Consider the following 17,913-nt stretch of genomic DNA (forward strand, 5'->3'; position numbering starts at 1 on the left):
GACGCCCCAGTGTCGGACAACAGTCCTGAGGTGTATCCTACAAAGCCCTCACCACCAGAAGACAGCACAGCATATTCACAAGTGGTGGCTAGAGCAGCAGAGTTCCACAACGTGTCTCTACACTCGGAGCCTGTCGAAGATGACTTCCTCTTCAACACCCTCTCTTCCACACATAGCACCTACCAAAGCCTGCCTATGCTCCCAGGAATGCTAAGGCACGCAAAGGACATATTCAAAGAGCCTGTCAAAAGTAGGGCAATAACACCGAGGGTGGAAAAAAAATATAAAGCACCTCCCACAGACCCAGCTTTCATCACCTCACAACTGCCACCAGATTCGGTTGTGGTAGGGGCGGCTCGCAAGAGAGCAAACTCCCACACATCGGGCGATGCACCACCCCCAGATAAGGAGCGCCGAAAGTTCGATGCAGCCGGTAAAAGGGTCGCAGTACAGGCTGCAAACCAGTGGTGCATCGCAAACTCTCAAGCGCTCCTAGCGCGATATGACAGAGCCCACTGGGATGAGATGCAACACCTCATTGAGCATCTACCCACAGAACTACAAAAGAGGGCGAAACAAGTGGTTGAGGAGGGCCAAAACATCTCCAATAACCAGATACGCTCCTCTATGGACGCAGCGGACACAGCAGCAAGAACGGTTAACACGGCAGTAACCATCCGAAGGCACGCGTGGCTACGAACATCTGGTTTTAAACCAGAGATACAGCAGGCGGTGCTCAATATGCCATTCAATGAGCAACAATTGTTCGGACCTGAAGTGGACACGGCAATTGAGAAGCTAAAAAAGGACACTGACACTGCAAAAGCCATGGGCGCGCTCTACTCCCCGCAGAGCAGAGGCACTTTCAACACCTTCCGCAAGACAACCTTTAGAGGGGGGTTTCGGGGTCAATCCACACAACCCAGTACCTCACAGTCAACACCGTCCACCTACCAGGGACAGTACCAAAGGGGAGGCTTTCGGGGCCAATACAGAGGAGGACAATTCCCTAGAAGCAGGGGAAAATTTCAAGGCCCCAAAACACCTACAAACAAACAGTGACTCACACGTCACTCATCCCCTCCACACAACACCAGTGGGGGGGAAGAATAAGTCAGTATTACCAAGAGTGGGAGAACATAACAACAGACACTTGGGTCTTAGCAATTATCCAACATGGTTATTGCATAGAATTTGTACAAATCCCTCCAAACATACCACCAAAAACACAAAATATATCAAAACAACATTCGGACCTCCTAGAAATAGAAGTTCAAGCATTACTGCAAAAGAACGCAATAGAACTGGTACCAGATACACAAACAAATACAGGGGTTTACTCACTGTACTTTCTAATACCAAAGAAGGACAAAACACTGAGACCAATCCTAGACCTCAGAACACTAAACACATACATCAAATCAGAACACTTTCACATGGTCACGCTACAGGAAGTGTTACCATTGCTAAAGCAACAAGATTACATGACAACCTTAGATCTCAAAGACGCGTATTTCCACATACCAATACATCCGTCGCACAGGAAATACCTAAGGTTCGTATTCAAAGGAATACATTACCAATTCAAAGTATTGCCGTTCGGTTTAACAACTGCACCAAGAGTCTTCACAAAGTGCCTAGCAGTAGTGGCTGCACACATCAGAAGGCAGCAAATACACGTATTCCCGTATCTAGACGACTGGCTAATCAAGACCGACTCACTGACAAGGTGCTCACACCACACAGATCAGGTCATACAAACCCTCTACAAACTCTGTTTCACCATCAACTATGCGAAATCACACATTCTGCCGTGCAAAGTACAACAATACCTAGGAGCGACAATAGATACAACAAGGGGAATAGCCACTCCAAGTCCACAAAGGGTTCAAAATTTCCAAAAGATTATACAACGCATGTATCCAACACAAAGAATACAGGCGAAGATGATATTACAACTCCTAGGCATGATGTCCTCATGCATAGCCATTGTCCCAAACGCAAGGTTGCACATGCGGCCCTTACAACAGTGCCTAGCATCACAATGGTCACAAGCACAGGGTCAGCTTCTAGATCTGGTGTTGATAGACCGCCTAACATACCTCTCGCTTCTATGGTGGAACAATATAAATTTGAACAAAGGGCGGCCTTTCCAAGACCCAGTGCCACAATACGTGATAACAACAGATGCTTCCATGACAGGGTGGGGAGCACACCTCAATCAACACAGCATACAAGGACAATGGGACGTACATCAAAGAAAGCTGCATATAAATCACCTCGAACTACTAGCAGTTTTCCAAGCATTAAAAGCATTTCAACCAATCATAACTCACAAATACATTCTTGTCAAAACGGACAACATGACAACAATGTATTATCTAAACAAACAGGGGGGGACACACTCGACACAGCTGTGCCTTCTGGCACAAAAAATATGGCAATGGGCAATTCACAACCACATTCGCCTAATAGCACAGTTTATTCCAGGGATCCAGAATCAACTTGCAGACAATCTCTCTCGATCACCAACAGGTCCACGAGTGGGAAATTCACCCCCAAATTCTAAACACTTACTTCAAACGTTGGGGAACACCTCAAGTAGACTTATTTGCAACAAAGGAGAACGCAAAATGCCAAAACTTCGCATCCAGATACCCACACATGCAGTCTCAAGGCAATGCCCTATGGATGAACTGGTCAGGGATATTTGCGTACGCTTTTCCCCCTCTCCTTCCATATCTAGTAAACAAATTGAGTCAAAACAAACTCAAACTCATACTGATAGCACCAACATGGGCAAGGCATCCATGGTACACAACACTGCTAGACCTATCAGTAGTACCCTACGTCAAGTTGCCCAACAGGCCAGATCTGTTAACACAACACAAACAACAGATCAGGCATCCAAACCCAGCATCGCTGAATCTAGCAATCTGGCTCCTGAAATCCTAGAATTCGGACACTTAAACCTCACACAAGAATGTATGGAAGTCATAAAGCAAGCTAGAAGACCATCCACTAGACACTGCTATGCAAGCAAATGGAAAAGGTTTGTTTGCTACTGCCATCGTAATCAAATTCAACCATTACACGCATCTCCAAAAGATGTAGTGGGTTACTTACTACACTTACAAAAATCGAACCTGGCCTTCTCTTCCATTAAAATACACCTAGCAGCAATATCTGCATACCTGCAGATTACCCATTCAAATTCACTATTTAGGATACCTATCATTAAAGCGTTTATGGAAGGCCTCAAAAGAATTATACCACCAAGGACACCACCCGTTCCTTCATGGAACCTCAACATAGTCTTAACAAGACTCATGGGTCCACCCTTTGAACCTATGCACTCTTGCGAAATACAATTCCTAACCTGGAAAGTTGCATTTCTCATCGCCATCACATCTCTAAGAAGAGTAAGTGAAATTCAGGCGTTTACAATACAAGAACCTTTTATCCAACTACACAAAAATAAAGTAGTCCTAAGGACCAATCCTAAATTTTTGCCAAAGGTTATTTCACCGTTCCACCTAAATCAAACGGTAGAGCTACCAGTGTTCTTCCCACAGCCAGATTCCATAGCTGAAAGGGCACTACATACATTAGACGTCAAAAGAGCACTAATGTACTACATCGACAGAACTAAACACATCAGAAAAACTAAACAACTGTTTATTGCATTTCAAAAACCTCACGGAGGAAACCCAATATCGAAACAGGGTATAGCCAGATGGATAGTTAAGTGCATCCAAATCTGCTACCTTAAAGCAAAAAGACAGCTGCCCATTACACCAAGGGCACACTCAACCAGAAAGAAAGGCGCTACCATGGCCTTCCTAGGGAATATTTCAATGCACGAAATATGTAAGGCAGCCACATGGTCTACGCCTCACACATTTACCAAGCACTACTGTGTAGACGTGCTATCAGCACAACAAGCCACAGTAGGTCAAGCCGTACTAAGAACCTTATTTCAGACTACTTCCACTCCTACAGGCTGAGCCACCGCTTTTGGGGAGATAACTGCTTACTAGTCTATGCACAACATGTGTATCTGCAGCTACACATGCCACCGAACTGAAAATGTCACTTACCCAGTGTACATCTGTTCGTGGCATCAGTCACTGAAGATTCACATGTGCCCACCCACCTCCCCGGGAGCCTGTAGCCGTTTGGAAGTTAGCTTCAACTTTGTACATTTGTAAATATATTAAATCTTAAATACGTACATACTTATTCACTCCATTGCATGGGCACTATTACTAACAAACAACTCCTACCTCACCCTCTGCGGGGAAAACAATCGAAGATGGAGTCGACGCCCATGCGCAATGGAGACAAAGAGGAGGAGTCCCTCGGTCCCGTGACTCGAAAGACTTCTTCGAAGAAAAACAACTTGTAACACTCCGACCCAACACCAGATGGCGGGCTATGCACAACATGTGAATCTTCAGCGACTGATGCCACGAACTGATGTACACTGGGTAAGTGACATTTTCAATATACATTGCATGGCAATCTTCTTTACGTGCTATATATTTGTACATATACAATCATTCACTCCTTACTTTACCCTCCTGCGGGAAAACAATGTAACAAAGGACTCTATGCCCATGCGCACTATCACCGAGAGGAGTCACTCGATCTTGTGACTCAAAGGTTTCTTCGAAGAAAAACAACTTGTAAAACTCCGAGCCCAACACTAGATGGTGATATATTCACAGCATGTGAATCTGCAGACCTACATGCCCCAAACAGATGTCTACTGGGTAACATTTTCCTTATTTAAAAAACTTGTTTTGTTTGAAAGAGCCATTTGAGTAAATAGAACTTTTTCTCATGGTAGTTTTGGCCTCACCATGAGCATAGTGTGGCTTTGATCTAAAGTCCCTGATCCCATCATAGCAGCATAAGACACTGGTCTGAACATAGCATGCAACATTCATCTCCTCGTAGCAGTGTGCGGTACTTGTATGGTACTGCTGTCTTCGCCGCAGCGTGCAGCTCTGAATTAAACATAGTAACACCCTGCACTTGCCTCAAAGCTGCAGTGCAGATGGAAGGAAGATAGTACCAGATGCCTCCTTGTCTGTTCATTTCTTTGGCTGAAAGCATTTTTACTCCCGTTTTTGTGGAATTTGGTCCTGCTTTTAGTTATTCTGGCTGGGTACACTACAAACTTGGACCGTTGCTTTCTGTACACGTTGTATGTAAAGTCCACATGCATAGATTGCCTTCTGCTAATCTATGACATGAGTAACTTAATCTGATTTTGTAGTTTGTTACTCTCCACAAATAGACTTGATTAGTTTTTTAAAAAAAGTCAATTGAAAGTCTTAATCCCTTAATTCATTAAAATTGTACTAAATGTTCAAACTATTTTTCTGATTTGGAAATAGTAATTGGTTCAAGACCTTATTGTCCTGGTGTTTTAATAAATTAAATACATCCTTTACCTTTCTCGCTCACAGGTGTGAATGAGGAAAAGGAGGTTGCTACAATGTCTAAGCCTTTAAGATGCTACATGGCAGTTTTTTTGTGTGTGCAGAAAAAATGGCACATTTCAACTTGTGTGCCGTATCATTTGCCAACCTTTTCTTTTCACATTAAAGTTTTTTTTTTTTTTCACCCGTTCAGCTAATTTTTGGCAGGAGGGATGATTTGTTTCATAATCACCCTTCAGTTGTACTTGGGCAGACCCACGAGAGAAGCTATGGGCAGGAAGGTAGATGAGGTGGTTCCCCTTCCCTGTCCGGCGCGGCTAGGCCTACACGCAGGCAGCGGGTGTAACGCAGCGGCAAGCAGCAGCTTCCTCAGAGCTTTCTGTGTTCTTCCAGAGTTGCTGCAGAGGAGTGCGACGACTATTACCAACCTGGAAGGCTGGGTTGGACACCCCCTTGACCCCATGGGCTGCTTGTTCACCACATTGACGGAAGCATGCCGGTTCGACGACGACAACTCCATGGAGGCAGCAGGTGAGGAAGTTTCCTGATCGAACTGTCTGCAGATTATGGAGCACTTGTGTGGTGGGGCTGTGATGGTTTGAGTCGAGGTTATAGAGCCACATGGTTCCGAATGGTCCAATCCACATTATCGCATTGTACTGTGAATGGTGGCTCTGATGCCAGCTTGCAGTACATTTGAGCTCGGTTTCATTTGATCCTGGTTATGTTTAAAATCTACATGGGTGATCCTAAAAAAGTTACTCGATAGGATAACATGATATCTTTGGCTTAAGTTTCTTAAGCTTCACTTTTTTTCTAATTTGAAACCACTGCCCCATAAATGGCCATATAAAAGTTTACCTTTCTGTTTACATTTTGTTTATATTTGCTTTTGAGTTGTCCATTTGTTTTGTCAGTAAATGAGATGGTGGGTGAATGTAGCTTTTGTACCCTGCAGGTTCATCTTCACTGTTGTCTCTTTAAGCATTGTGTTGTCATCCACTTGTCCCTCCTTCCTGCAGCCAAAGGGATGACTAAAGAGGGGGAAAAGCTGCAGCAAAAGAACACTCAAAAGTCTTACGTGGAGCTGCAGTGTACTTCCACATACCCCTTGCCCACACTGCACACCAATCATAAGAAGTTCCCATTTCACCAACGTATTGGCAGGTGTCCGCATTTAACGTCTCGGTATTTCCCTTTTTTGTCAGTACATTACTATTTTGATATCTTTCCTCTGGATGAAAGGCACATTTTGTTTCTCTAATTATTGCTCTACTTCATTTATTGTCACAAACATTAGACTAAGTTCTATAATACATACACATGCATGCAGGATCTCCCAAACGCCCATTCAACTGATGGGAAGTCCATCACCATAAACAGTGGCTGTATGTAAGCAATATTTTCTTTTGTTTCTTTAAGGTCCTTAGCACAAAATTTTAAAAAACGAAAAAACTCATATCCATATGGTTTAAAAAAACCTACAGGACGCTACATTGATCCACCTTTTCTGTGTTCTTCATTTTAAGAGACAAATTAAATAGAAATTGTATCAGTCGGCATATCATTTCATATAAATGACTCTAAGGCTGAGTGCCACCACAGTCCCAGTATGCATCATGCCAACTTCAGGGGTACACCTACTCCACCTCGACAGCATAGCAAGTGATCAGCGGGATACAATTAACCAAACCTTTCAGCTCCTTCTGACTATAATAATTAACAAGTGGTAGTTGACTAACATTAGATCACTAAGCAAAAACATGAGTCGCATCTGCCATATTGGTGGATCTAAACCTGGCTATCCGAAATGAATCTAGTCTGTTTCACCCACTGGCTGACAATGGATTAACATTTGGTATGGAAATCCCCTTCAAAGAACACGTAGAAAATCAGGATCGTGTGTTTTTTTTTTTTCTTTTCTTTTTTTTTTTTTCTCCTTTTGGGCATTCACCAGGGTAGAGTAATGTTACTCACTATGACATCAACCGTAAGCCTGTATGTGACTCCGAACTTAAATTCTTTTTTTAGGTCGAGCGTAGCAGCGCACAAGCGCTGCTTTCAGACGTGCTATCTGTGGACTTGCACCACGCCCATCTCACTCCCCTCACTTTCATTCGTTCCTAGACCTGCCTTTCAAAAATCCCTTGATGTTGTAGGTAAATGCTTTGTGTGTCCCGCCTTGGGGACCGACCCGGTTACATGGATGATTACACAATTGCCAAAATGTTCTACTGTAGGTGAATTCCTTTTTGTTTCTCTCCTTCAGTCAGTCATGGCATGGCTTCCCCATTCTTGTGCTTCTCTTTTCTTTCTTTCCCTTTATCTCGGCCTGTCATTTCCCTAGCCTCCTTGACCCTCCACTTTAGTTGCTGCGATTAAAAAAAAAAATGGATTTAAGGTTAAACAGACCGAGTCTGGTCTTGGAAAATGGAAACTTGTTGTGAGGAGCATGCAGAAGGTGGCACTGGCGTCCTTAACCCTATCACATCTGCAGCATTTGTTCCACAGTAATGGTACAGAGTAATAGCTATCATCACCCTGTGTCTTCAAAGTCACATGCTACGTTCTGTTTTTTGGTGTTTTAAAAGTAGAGGTGGGTCCAGCCTTGAATATTTGTTTTAAGTAATATCGAGACTCTGCAGACGATTTGCCTATTTTTCCCTGTTGGAAAACTCGTTTGAAACCTATCCACAAGTCCAATGCTGAACAAATATTATTTTTTTATTTTTTTAAAAACCATATTCCAGTAGGCCTACTAAGCCCTTTAGTTATATACAGCGCCACTGGAATTGTGTGGCAGAAAGGACCAAAATATGTGGCAGCGTTGACCAATTAATATAGCCAAAAAGTCCAGTTATGCATTTACAATGCCAATAGCTCCAACTCCAGTAAATGCGAGACCTATTGCATTGCAAATGTTAGCAAAATAAAACTATGGGGTTTACAGGTGTACCAGCTGAGCCCTCGAGATAAGTAGAGCTTTTATTAACTAATCCAGTGGTCACTTAGAGGTTCCAGTTGCCTTACATCCCAGGTTCTGGGGGGTCAGGTTTTTGGAGAGGCATCTTTGACTTGGTCAGAGAATGTGTATGGGAAGGGGTGTTGTCTCGGTGCCTCTTCAACGCTGTTTTAGACTATGAATATGTGCTTAACTTATGTTCCAACTGCAGCTGAACGTTTGCTGTGAACTAGCATCCAGTATGTATGATGTGCCACCCAAGAGACCCTAAGTCAGAGGATTGTAATGCCTGCTCCTCTTTCAAGCCAAAGACTGATTCCTAGAAAAAAATATTCCTGGCACATTGACTTTTGAAAGATCGCAGGTCAACAAAGGCACCAATAATAGACATCAGAATGTTTGATAAACAAACAAGGTAAAGGTCTACAAAGTAAAGCAGTTGATGTATTTTGAACATTGTACACTGGCCATTTGTAATTCACACCCTTATGAATCCAGACAAAACGTTTATGGTAAGGAGTCATCCAAACCACAAGATCTTGTAACTGAGAATGATGGAGATTCCAAGTGTAGGGATAATTCTTTATACTGGATGTCAGCACGATTGAAGCCAAAAACATGCAGACTGTACTTCAGAGTATAATCAACTTCATTAACCCAAAAGATAAACCTACTGGCATGACTTGAGAGCATTATAGCGTTCAAGAGGTAAGATAAAGGATATTTAATTCAGAATAAGATGGAGCTCAAAGGGAACGAAAATGCTATGGGGCCAGGAATTACCCCAGAAACAAGTTGTCAGTGCTAGGAGAATTAAACATACTCTTGATGCTAAGATAGCTGTACTCTCGAAGAATAAGCTTTAAGAAGGTGCTATGTTTATAGAAAGTTCCCACTCTTCCATATTAAATGATCTAAATAAGACATTGAGGGTCTAAGGGAAATAAGATACTTTCACCAGTAACAGAAGTTTCATTAGTAAAGGCTTGAGGAGGCTTGCCTATTGAAGGGGGGGGGAGGTGAGAGAGAATCAGGGCTTGACCCCCAGGTACAAAAGATCCATGTGTACAATTTAACATACAGAAAGAAGACAGTTTGGCAAGATAATAGAAGCAGTCTTCCCAGGGAGACATTGAACTCTAAACAAGTACACTGTCTCCTCCTTACGACTTCACATTGTCACAAATGTATAAAAACGGCAGCTGACACATTTGTATGTAGTACAGATGGACACAGAGCAAGAAGATGTACGTGTGTTTGTGTTAAAAGCGTTAAAGCCATTGCTACTTGTCTATGCTGCCTACAATCTTACATGATGGAGATATTTCGTAAATCAGCCACAGCAAAAACGTTGACCTAAAAACAGAAAAGAAATGCAAAGCTTTCTATTTGACACCCAAAGTACAATAAATCCACTTAGAAGCACATTCTAATTGTGGCTACAGCTTGGCGAAGAGCTCTATTTTCAGCCGCACATGGTCCACCATCTGTCGGATGTAAGCATCAGCTGCAGCTCGGTGGCGCATGGGCATTTCCATTGCACTTTTCAACAGGTATGCTTACCAAAAGTTTCAAAAAAGAGCAAAAGTAATTATCATGGAGATTAAAAACTTTGGAAATTAGTGTTTTAACTTAGCGGTGGGCACTGCAGACAGTCAGTAAATAGCTAATGTTGTGTACATTTCTCCATCTCTTATATTCTGCCATCCAGTGGTTGAGTGGAAGTACCGAATTACAAACTTAGTTTTCTTTTGATGTGGACAGTTTGTACTAGTCACTGTGAGGATGACCGTAAGCAGATAATGCTCCTTTACGTGATCTCCATTTTAGATTCTTTTGCTTCTGCCTTTGGGTTTGAAAGTGGTTCAAAAATACGGTCAACAGGTTCTGAAACGGAACAAAGTAGTAGTTAAGGAATTATCTAAAGCTACCAAAGGTAACCAAGATAGATGTTGGATCAAGGGTTTCGGATTATTTTCAGAGGGGTTCAAAGTAGCCTGGAATGGGATATATTGGTGGTGTCCCCGTGATTCCTCAATTAATTTTCTAGTAGAAGCACAATCTTCAATTTTTGTTTGAATTGCTATCCTTTTGCCCTGTATGAAGAATATCCAATATGCATATTGTACTTCCCAAAGCCCACAAGTCTGAAGACTGTTAAGCCTGTTTGCTTTTTAAACCAAAATCCCCAGTACATAGTGATGAGGTTTTATTTGCTCAGTGGGCCAGAGCGGACATGTCTGGACAGGGGAAGGACATGGGTTTCGTAAGATGGCAGACTGATCAGAAAGCTCTTGGTGGGTAAGCATCATTCTGGAGGTCAAAACCGCAGCTCATAAAGAGGTCACACCCTACACCTACAATGCCCCAGATTAAAGTGCTTTTGAAACCGTTGAAAGGCCAGGCTTCCAATACAAACGCAGAACTCCAACTTAAAGCAGTTAAGGAAAGTCACAAACTCCTGATGCCAAAGAAGTCGTTATTTGAGAGGGTTGTTGATATTTCCCACCCTACCATATCCAAAGAATAGGCCACTGTAAAGGGAGTGCCCAGGGCCATTGGCTTGCATTTAGAGGGTGATGTTGCTCAAAAAAGGAAAGAAAGGCAGACAGACACTAAAAATAAGCCCTTTTGGGGGCAATATCTTGGACACCATCGAGGTTGAGAGGAAAAAGAGGGCCCTGCAGTAGAAATTGGGCATGTGATAAAGAAGAGAAAGTTTGTTTGAGGAATCCATGGCTGTGCGTAAATTACCAAAACCTTTGAGGGGGCTAAAGGATCTAGACAGGAGATAAAGCATGGCAAACAAAAATAGTCCCGAAACAGAGGTTGAGAAAGAGGATATAGATGGAGAGAAAGATTTTCACATCCGGAAGGACGTATATCCAGAGATGTTCAACATTTAGGAATTAACTTTGTCCCTTGAGGGTAGGTCTTCCTTATGATATTCCCATGAAGAAGTCAAGACCAGCAGAGGCCTTTGGAATGTAGATGTTTAGTTTAGTTTTTTGGATTTATAGAGCGCATAGTTACCCAAGGGCATCCCAGCGATAACAGCAGCAGAATTACGTACAGGAGGAAAGGAATGAGTTAGTTACAGAAAATAATAGTTTTAAGTTTTTTCCTGAAGAGTCGCTCTGAGGATTCATGGCGTAGCTCCAAAGGAAGGGCATTCCAGAGACGGGCGGCCTTACTAGAGAAGGAATTACTACCCCAGGCTCTCTTGAACCGAAAAATATGGACATACCGAAGAGAGGAAGACCGTAGGCTCCTAGATGGAATATATTTAAAAATCAGTTTTCTTAAGAAAGTTGGACCCCTACCATGTAGGGCCCTGTGAACAATGCAGTGATTTAAAATGAATCCGCTCCTTAATGGGGAGCCAGTGGAGAGTAGAAATAGCCGGTTTAGCAGAAGAATATTTTGGTAATTGAATAAGAAGCCTGGCTGCTGCATTTTGCACTCTCTGCAGCTTCTTTATTACGTAAAGCGGAGAGCTAAGAAACAAAGAATTCCCGTAGCCAAGCCGGGAAAGAATTAAGGTTTGAATAAGAATTCTTCTGGCCGTGGGAGGGAGAAGAGTAAGAATCTTCCTGAAAGCACGTAGGAGACCAAAACAAGTGGAGGAAACTTTATTGGCTTGAGAATCCATGGTAAGCCGAGGATCGAGCCACACGCCCAGACTCTTAACCTGTGTTTTGGGAGGGGGGAGGTTGTTAAAAGTATCTGAAAATGATGAGAGGAGAGGAGAGGCAGAGGGACCATTGCCTAAGACCAAAACTTCCGACTTCCTGTTAAATTTAAGTTTGGATTTGATCATCCAATCAGTGATATCCCTCATACAGCAAGAGAGGTTATCCACAGACGAGTCTCCAGAGCTGGAGAGGGACACCACTAATTGAGTGTCGTCTGCATAAGTGACCAATGAGAGGTTGTGAGGAGCGATCACTTTAGCTAACTGGGACAAATAAACATTAAAAAGAGTGGGACTAAGAGAGAAGCCCTGGGGGACTCCACAGGTCAATGGGAGGAAAATATTAGAGAAAAAAGTGCAGTCCAGAACTTGAAAGGATCTACCTTTGAGAAAAGAGGAGAGCCAAGACAGTGAAGATCCTTTTACCCCTATTTCTGAAAGTCTGCAGCAAAGAAGATCGTGATCGACCGTGTCGAAGGCTGCACTCAGATCAAGCAAAATAATAGCCACATGAGTCCCTTGATCCAAAAGCTGACGAGCTGACTCAGTTACAGTAAGAAGGGCTGACTCGGTGCTGTGCTAGATGTAAGTAGTACAGGAAGGTATGCTTCTTGTTGGAGACCATACTTCCGATTTATAGGAACACAGGAAATGTGTAATGCATCAACCCAAGATCCAAAATACACTTGGGCACATATAGACCCTAATTCACTCAGTCTCCACATCAAGGAAAAGAGTAACATCCCCTGCAACTCTGGGGCTAATGCCAGGAAAGAACAATAAAAGTTTGGAGGCGGTGGGATGGAAAATGGAGGCGATGGGAAGGAAAATGGAAAGGATAGCTCCTACACTGAGTAGAAAGCAAATTCAATCATTCTCCTAAACAGATATGCCCATCTACATTGGTATGGTATAGAAGACCTCATGAAACACCTTAGTAACAGAAGATAAATAGCAATGACAGAAGACAGTAAGAACTTCATACCAGAAATCTGCACTGGATTCAGCTGATACAGCAAGGTATCAGCAAGGTAGCGCTCCACAGAGACTACTGCATAGACTTGCCAGGTTATACATTTCCGGTTTCAAACCTGATATAAGTAATTATCAGAAATGCCTTTCACAGATAATCACTTATTTGGCCCTGAAGTAGTCCAGTTCCTGGAAAGTAGGCAAGTGGCTAAGATAGCAAGGGCAATGGAAGCAGTAAAAATTAGGCTGAACTTATAACAGAGTGAGACGTTACGACAGAAGAGGTCAAGGAAAAATACTCTACACAACCAAATCCCAGAAACAAGCCACAGAGTGCCAGCACACATAAATAGGCCAGTGGCAGCAACCACATCAGTCTATAACTACTTTTTGTGAAAGAGGCAAAACCAGCAGTAACACCTCTGGAGCAGGTCGGTCCCTATGGCTCTGCTGTAGCCTCTCCAAAACATAAAACACCAGAAAAAAAGAGGGCAAAGGACTTTCTAATAACCCAAGTGCCCATAATAGGCTTATGGGTGCTAACCTTGGAGAGGGGATATTTTTTATAGTTTGTTCAGAAACCTCTAAAAATAAAACCCCGATACAAAAGGCCAGTAACAGATATTTAGAATGAGGTGTTGCAGTAAAAGAATACTGTTAGAAGAGGTGCCTCTGCAAGAGATGCACAGGATTATACTTGATGTACATTTTAATTCCAAAACCAGATCAAACAATGCAAGCAATATTGGACCCTGTCTTCTTACTCCCTGGATTACCTAGACACTCGTAGAGTGCATGCTCCTACCCCCAAATTCACATGCTGTGGATCCTTTCCCTAGAGGAGCTTTAGCACAGCATTGGAAAACATTTACATACCTGTAAGAATGATTTTATAGCTTGAAGCTCTTCTAGATTCCTGATGAAAACATCCCACCTCCCCAGTGAAGGAGGGAGTGGTAAAATAAGGAAGCCAACATTGAATTCACATTAGGGGTACTGTGGGCTTATGCTTGATGTTTGAGTCAAATAGATTGCCTATGTTGCACACCTTAAGAAAAAGATTTAAGTTTAAACTCTTCATGGATTCATCCACTGGATGGTGGAATAATGCACAACCTGCGAATCTATAATGGCCATCAAGCTCAAACCCATTCTTATTGGTAAGTAACAGGTTTCTTTTAAACCTGAGGTTCAGAGTAACAGTATTTACATGTTCTTCAGTAGAAAAATCTGTTTAGCACTGAGCTCAGTCAATCCCTGGAGTAGAGGAAGGATAACATGGCTAAAGCTCTGGGGGCCGTTCAGACCACTGGATCCTTTAAAGGTGGGCTGCAATCAGAAGGGAATGCAACTTTATGCAACTGCATTTGAAAGATTATACCCACCTACGTGTTTGCACACAGGATCTTGGCAGCAGTACTACCTTCAAAAGCTGATGTTTTCAGGAAGGAACAAAGGTAGAGGTCATGGGTCTTGAGCCTCAACAGCATTCAGTAAATGACTTTGCAACACATTTATCAAAAATGAAAACATAACATTGGACAAAGCATGGAGATCCTCCAGCCAGACTGCCCCTTCTGGAGGCTCTCCTGCTGCAGCAGGGGAGGGTTTTTGACCCGAACATGTCTACTGTCCACCTTCTTGCATGGAGATTGAGCGGCAGCAGTTGACAGCTTTTGACCTTCCTCCCAAAGTCTGTAACGTCATCTTGGTAAACTGTATACAGCTAACATTGGAAGAAATTTGTGGCATGGTGCACAGACAAGTCTGTTAATCCCCATACTGTCCCTTTTTTGAGGTTCTACTGTTCATTCTTTCTTGTACCCAGCAGAGCTCTGCTTTGGGCACTCTTAACTGCACATCTTAAACCTAGTTCTTCGTCCGGCTCGCTCTGCACCTATGGAATGCTGTGTTCAATGTATTTGTGCCACTACAATTCTGTTTCACGCCACCATCTTTTTGAGTAAGCTGTCTAGTCCCTGCAGGAAGGAATGCCCTGCAGGGTCATAAGAAGAGTTGGTGCATGGATGTGCGCAGCGAGTGCACCACTGGTGCTCCGAAGATGCACCTAAGGCAAGTGCTTCTGCGCTCATCCGCACTCGGCCCGTGCTCCTCGTCGCCATGCTTCCCAAATTCCATCTCAGCAGTGCCCCATGCAGGTGGTACCACCCTACACCAGGATTTACCGCTTAAATCTCAGTATCATGTTTTGGTCAGTTTGACCTGTCCTCAGATTTCTGCTGATTTGCCCTGTCCCCTCAAATTGTATGGTGGTTTGTTGTCTGCTAATACCTCCTGGGCTAACACCTCCCAGAAGGTTAGTATGCCAATACTTAAAGCACTAATAAATGTACCATCCTACATAAAAATGCATTGCACATTTTTGATCTTCTCTGGGAGGAACACCTGGACATTCTCTTTTTCACAGACACATGGATCAGCGATAGCTGAGTGACAAATATTGCATTTGCACTTGATTGTCTTCCAACTTTATGTAAAGTACTCCAACTTCTCTGTACTGGGAGACTTCAATATTCACTTAGTCAAGAGAGGATCACCACTCCTCCCTTCTCATGGACATTCTCTGCTTGGAATTCGAAGCAATTCGTGGACAAGCCCACTTTCTCCAGGCCACCCACTTGACCCTGTTTTTTTCTAACAGTTGTATTAAGGTTGTAGTGGTTTTGAGTACCACCTGTCGGATCACTCTACTGTTTACTTTTGGTCGACATTGGAGCAAGGTCCCAGATGTAGAGCTTAATTCCTCATTGCCACCCCATAAATGGGGAAATATATTATCTACGCGCACCAGCGTTATCTGGCAGAATTGAAGGAGATGCACTGGCAGTCAGTGCCTGGTTAGGAAATGTCTGTCCAGGTAGGCCACTTTAAGCCAGGATCTGGTGGTCTGAGACTCACATTAGCCCCTTGGTTTGATGAGCGTAGATCAATGCGGCAGCACTGTAAAAGCTTGAAAGATCCCAGCATAAGCTTTATCTTCCTGAAGACAGCGCGCAGTAAAAAGCTGGCTATTTACCATCAAGGAATAAAAAGAAAAAAGCTCATGTGAATTATTTTACTAGTGAAATCACCATGTCCAACAACAAACCCAAATAGTTTTTTTTTTTTTTTTTTTTAAACCACTAAGAAGTTTGTCAATCCTTCCGCTCTCGCTCAGCCCTTGGAAGCTTCTCCAAAATCTTGTTCTCAACTTTCTGGCTTTTTTGAGAACAAGATCCTGGTAATTGTAGAGACTTCAAAGGCAGCGAGAACTATCAATAGTGCTGACTCCTATGCATTAGAAGGCCAAAATGTACCTAAAACTTAAGTCGAGAGCTCAATTGGTCTGGAGGTCTACCCGTGGCAGTTCCCTCCTCATACTCTCGCTCTTTGACTGAGTTCGCCATCTTTTCACCGGAGGGCTTCGAGAAGACTCAAATTTTGTAAATCTGGCTTTTCTGACAACCCCTGTCCCTGCCACTAACATTCCCCTGATTTTGGTCGCTAAAGCGGAGGCAATTAATCTCTCTCTGAATGTGCCGCTAAGCGACTCGCTTTGCACGGCCACTGTTCCCACTTGCTGAAAGAATGCTATGCTGATTCCACTGCCAATAAAACTCTCGTCTGACAAGACTGAACATGCTGGAAACTGAGAAATCGGCCTGTAGTTGACCAGGACAATATCCTCAGTTTATAGCCATCTTATCAGCTATCTTGATGCTAATAAGTTGCTGCATCCATCGCAATCTGGCTTTTGCGCGGGATACAACACTGAATCTACACTGGTAGAGGTCTCGGCTATTAAATTGTCCGTGGACAACAGGAAGAAAGTCACCTTATTGTTACTGCATCTCTTGGCGGTGTTTGACATGGTCTTGCACCCTATTCTGATGCAGTGCTTGCAGGACATCAGGATTCTTGGGAACATGCTGGCCTGGCTGGGCTCCTTTCTATTGAATAGATGCCAGTTTGTGTGGCTACTGCCATTTGCTTCTAACTCAAAACCCCTTATGTTTGGAGTTTCCCCAGGGCTCTGTCTTGAGTCCGACATTGTTTAATGTCTACATGTCCCCCTCTGTAACCATGGTGGAATCCTTTGGAGTCTAGGTAATTTCTTACACTGACAACATGCAGATCCTTCTAACCTTGGACAGGAACATCTCGAGCATCCGAAATAGATTTGAAGTGTCCGTCAGCGGTGTTCCAGTGATGTGTTGGATTAACCTCCAGTGCAATATAAGTAAGACAGAGGTGTTGGTTTTTGGAACTCCCTGCTGCGCCCGTGGGGTGGTGAAGTTTGTCCTAGTTCTGCTCCTGTTGTTCAAACCACAGGTAGAGAGTGTGATTGGGACCTATTTTGGCCTTCGTCGGTTCGTGTGGAAGTTTCTGTTCCTGCTCCTGGCTCTTTGTCAGAAGATTCTACCCCATGCCCCCATAACATCCCGGCTGAACTACGCCAGTGCATTAATCTAGAGTCTCCCTTGGTACCAACTTCAGAGACTTCAGTTGGTGCAGAACGTTGCAGCCCAGCTCCTGCTTAACGTCCCAAGGAAAATATCTGTTAAGGCTCATCTGAAGGTTACATTGGCTACACATTTGGGCAAGAGTGCAGTTTAAGGAACTGGTGGTAGCCCATAGTGCTTTCAAAGGCCCTGCCCCAAATAACTTAAGACTTCTTCACTATTATCCATCCAGAACTTTACGTTCTACTGACGCATTGCTGGCATTGATGTCTTGGACAAAGAGGAAGAAATGGGGAGGCACTTCTTTCTTTGTGTTAGTTGCTGAGGGCTGCAGCACAAATTGTGCTTCTCACTAAGTGTACACATTGCTGC

The 17,913-nt window shown here is 43.3% G+C and overlaps 1 protein-coding gene across 1 annotated transcript in view; it reads left to right on the forward strand.

Annotated features, from left to right (window-relative positions):
* Positions 1 to 17,913, forward strand: part of ZSWIM5 (zinc finger SWIM-type containing 5) — a 256,622-nt gene that overhangs the window by 174,208 nt on the left and 64,501 nt on the right. The window contains exon 8 of the mRNA XM_069232815.1: positions 5,844 to 5,981. Within this exon, the coding sequence (XP_069088916.1) occupies positions 5,844 to 5,981 (138 nt within the window). The remainder of the gene's footprint in view (positions 1 to 5,843; positions 5,982 to 17,913) is intronic.

This window comes from Pleurodeles waltl, chromosome 4_2 (assembly GCF_031143425.1).
Source record: "Pleurodeles waltl isolate 20211129_DDA chromosome 4_2, aPleWal1.hap1.20221129, whole genome shotgun sequence".
Lineage (NCBI taxonomy): Eukaryota > Metazoa > Chordata > Amphibia > Caudata > Salamandridae > Pleurodeles > Pleurodeles waltl.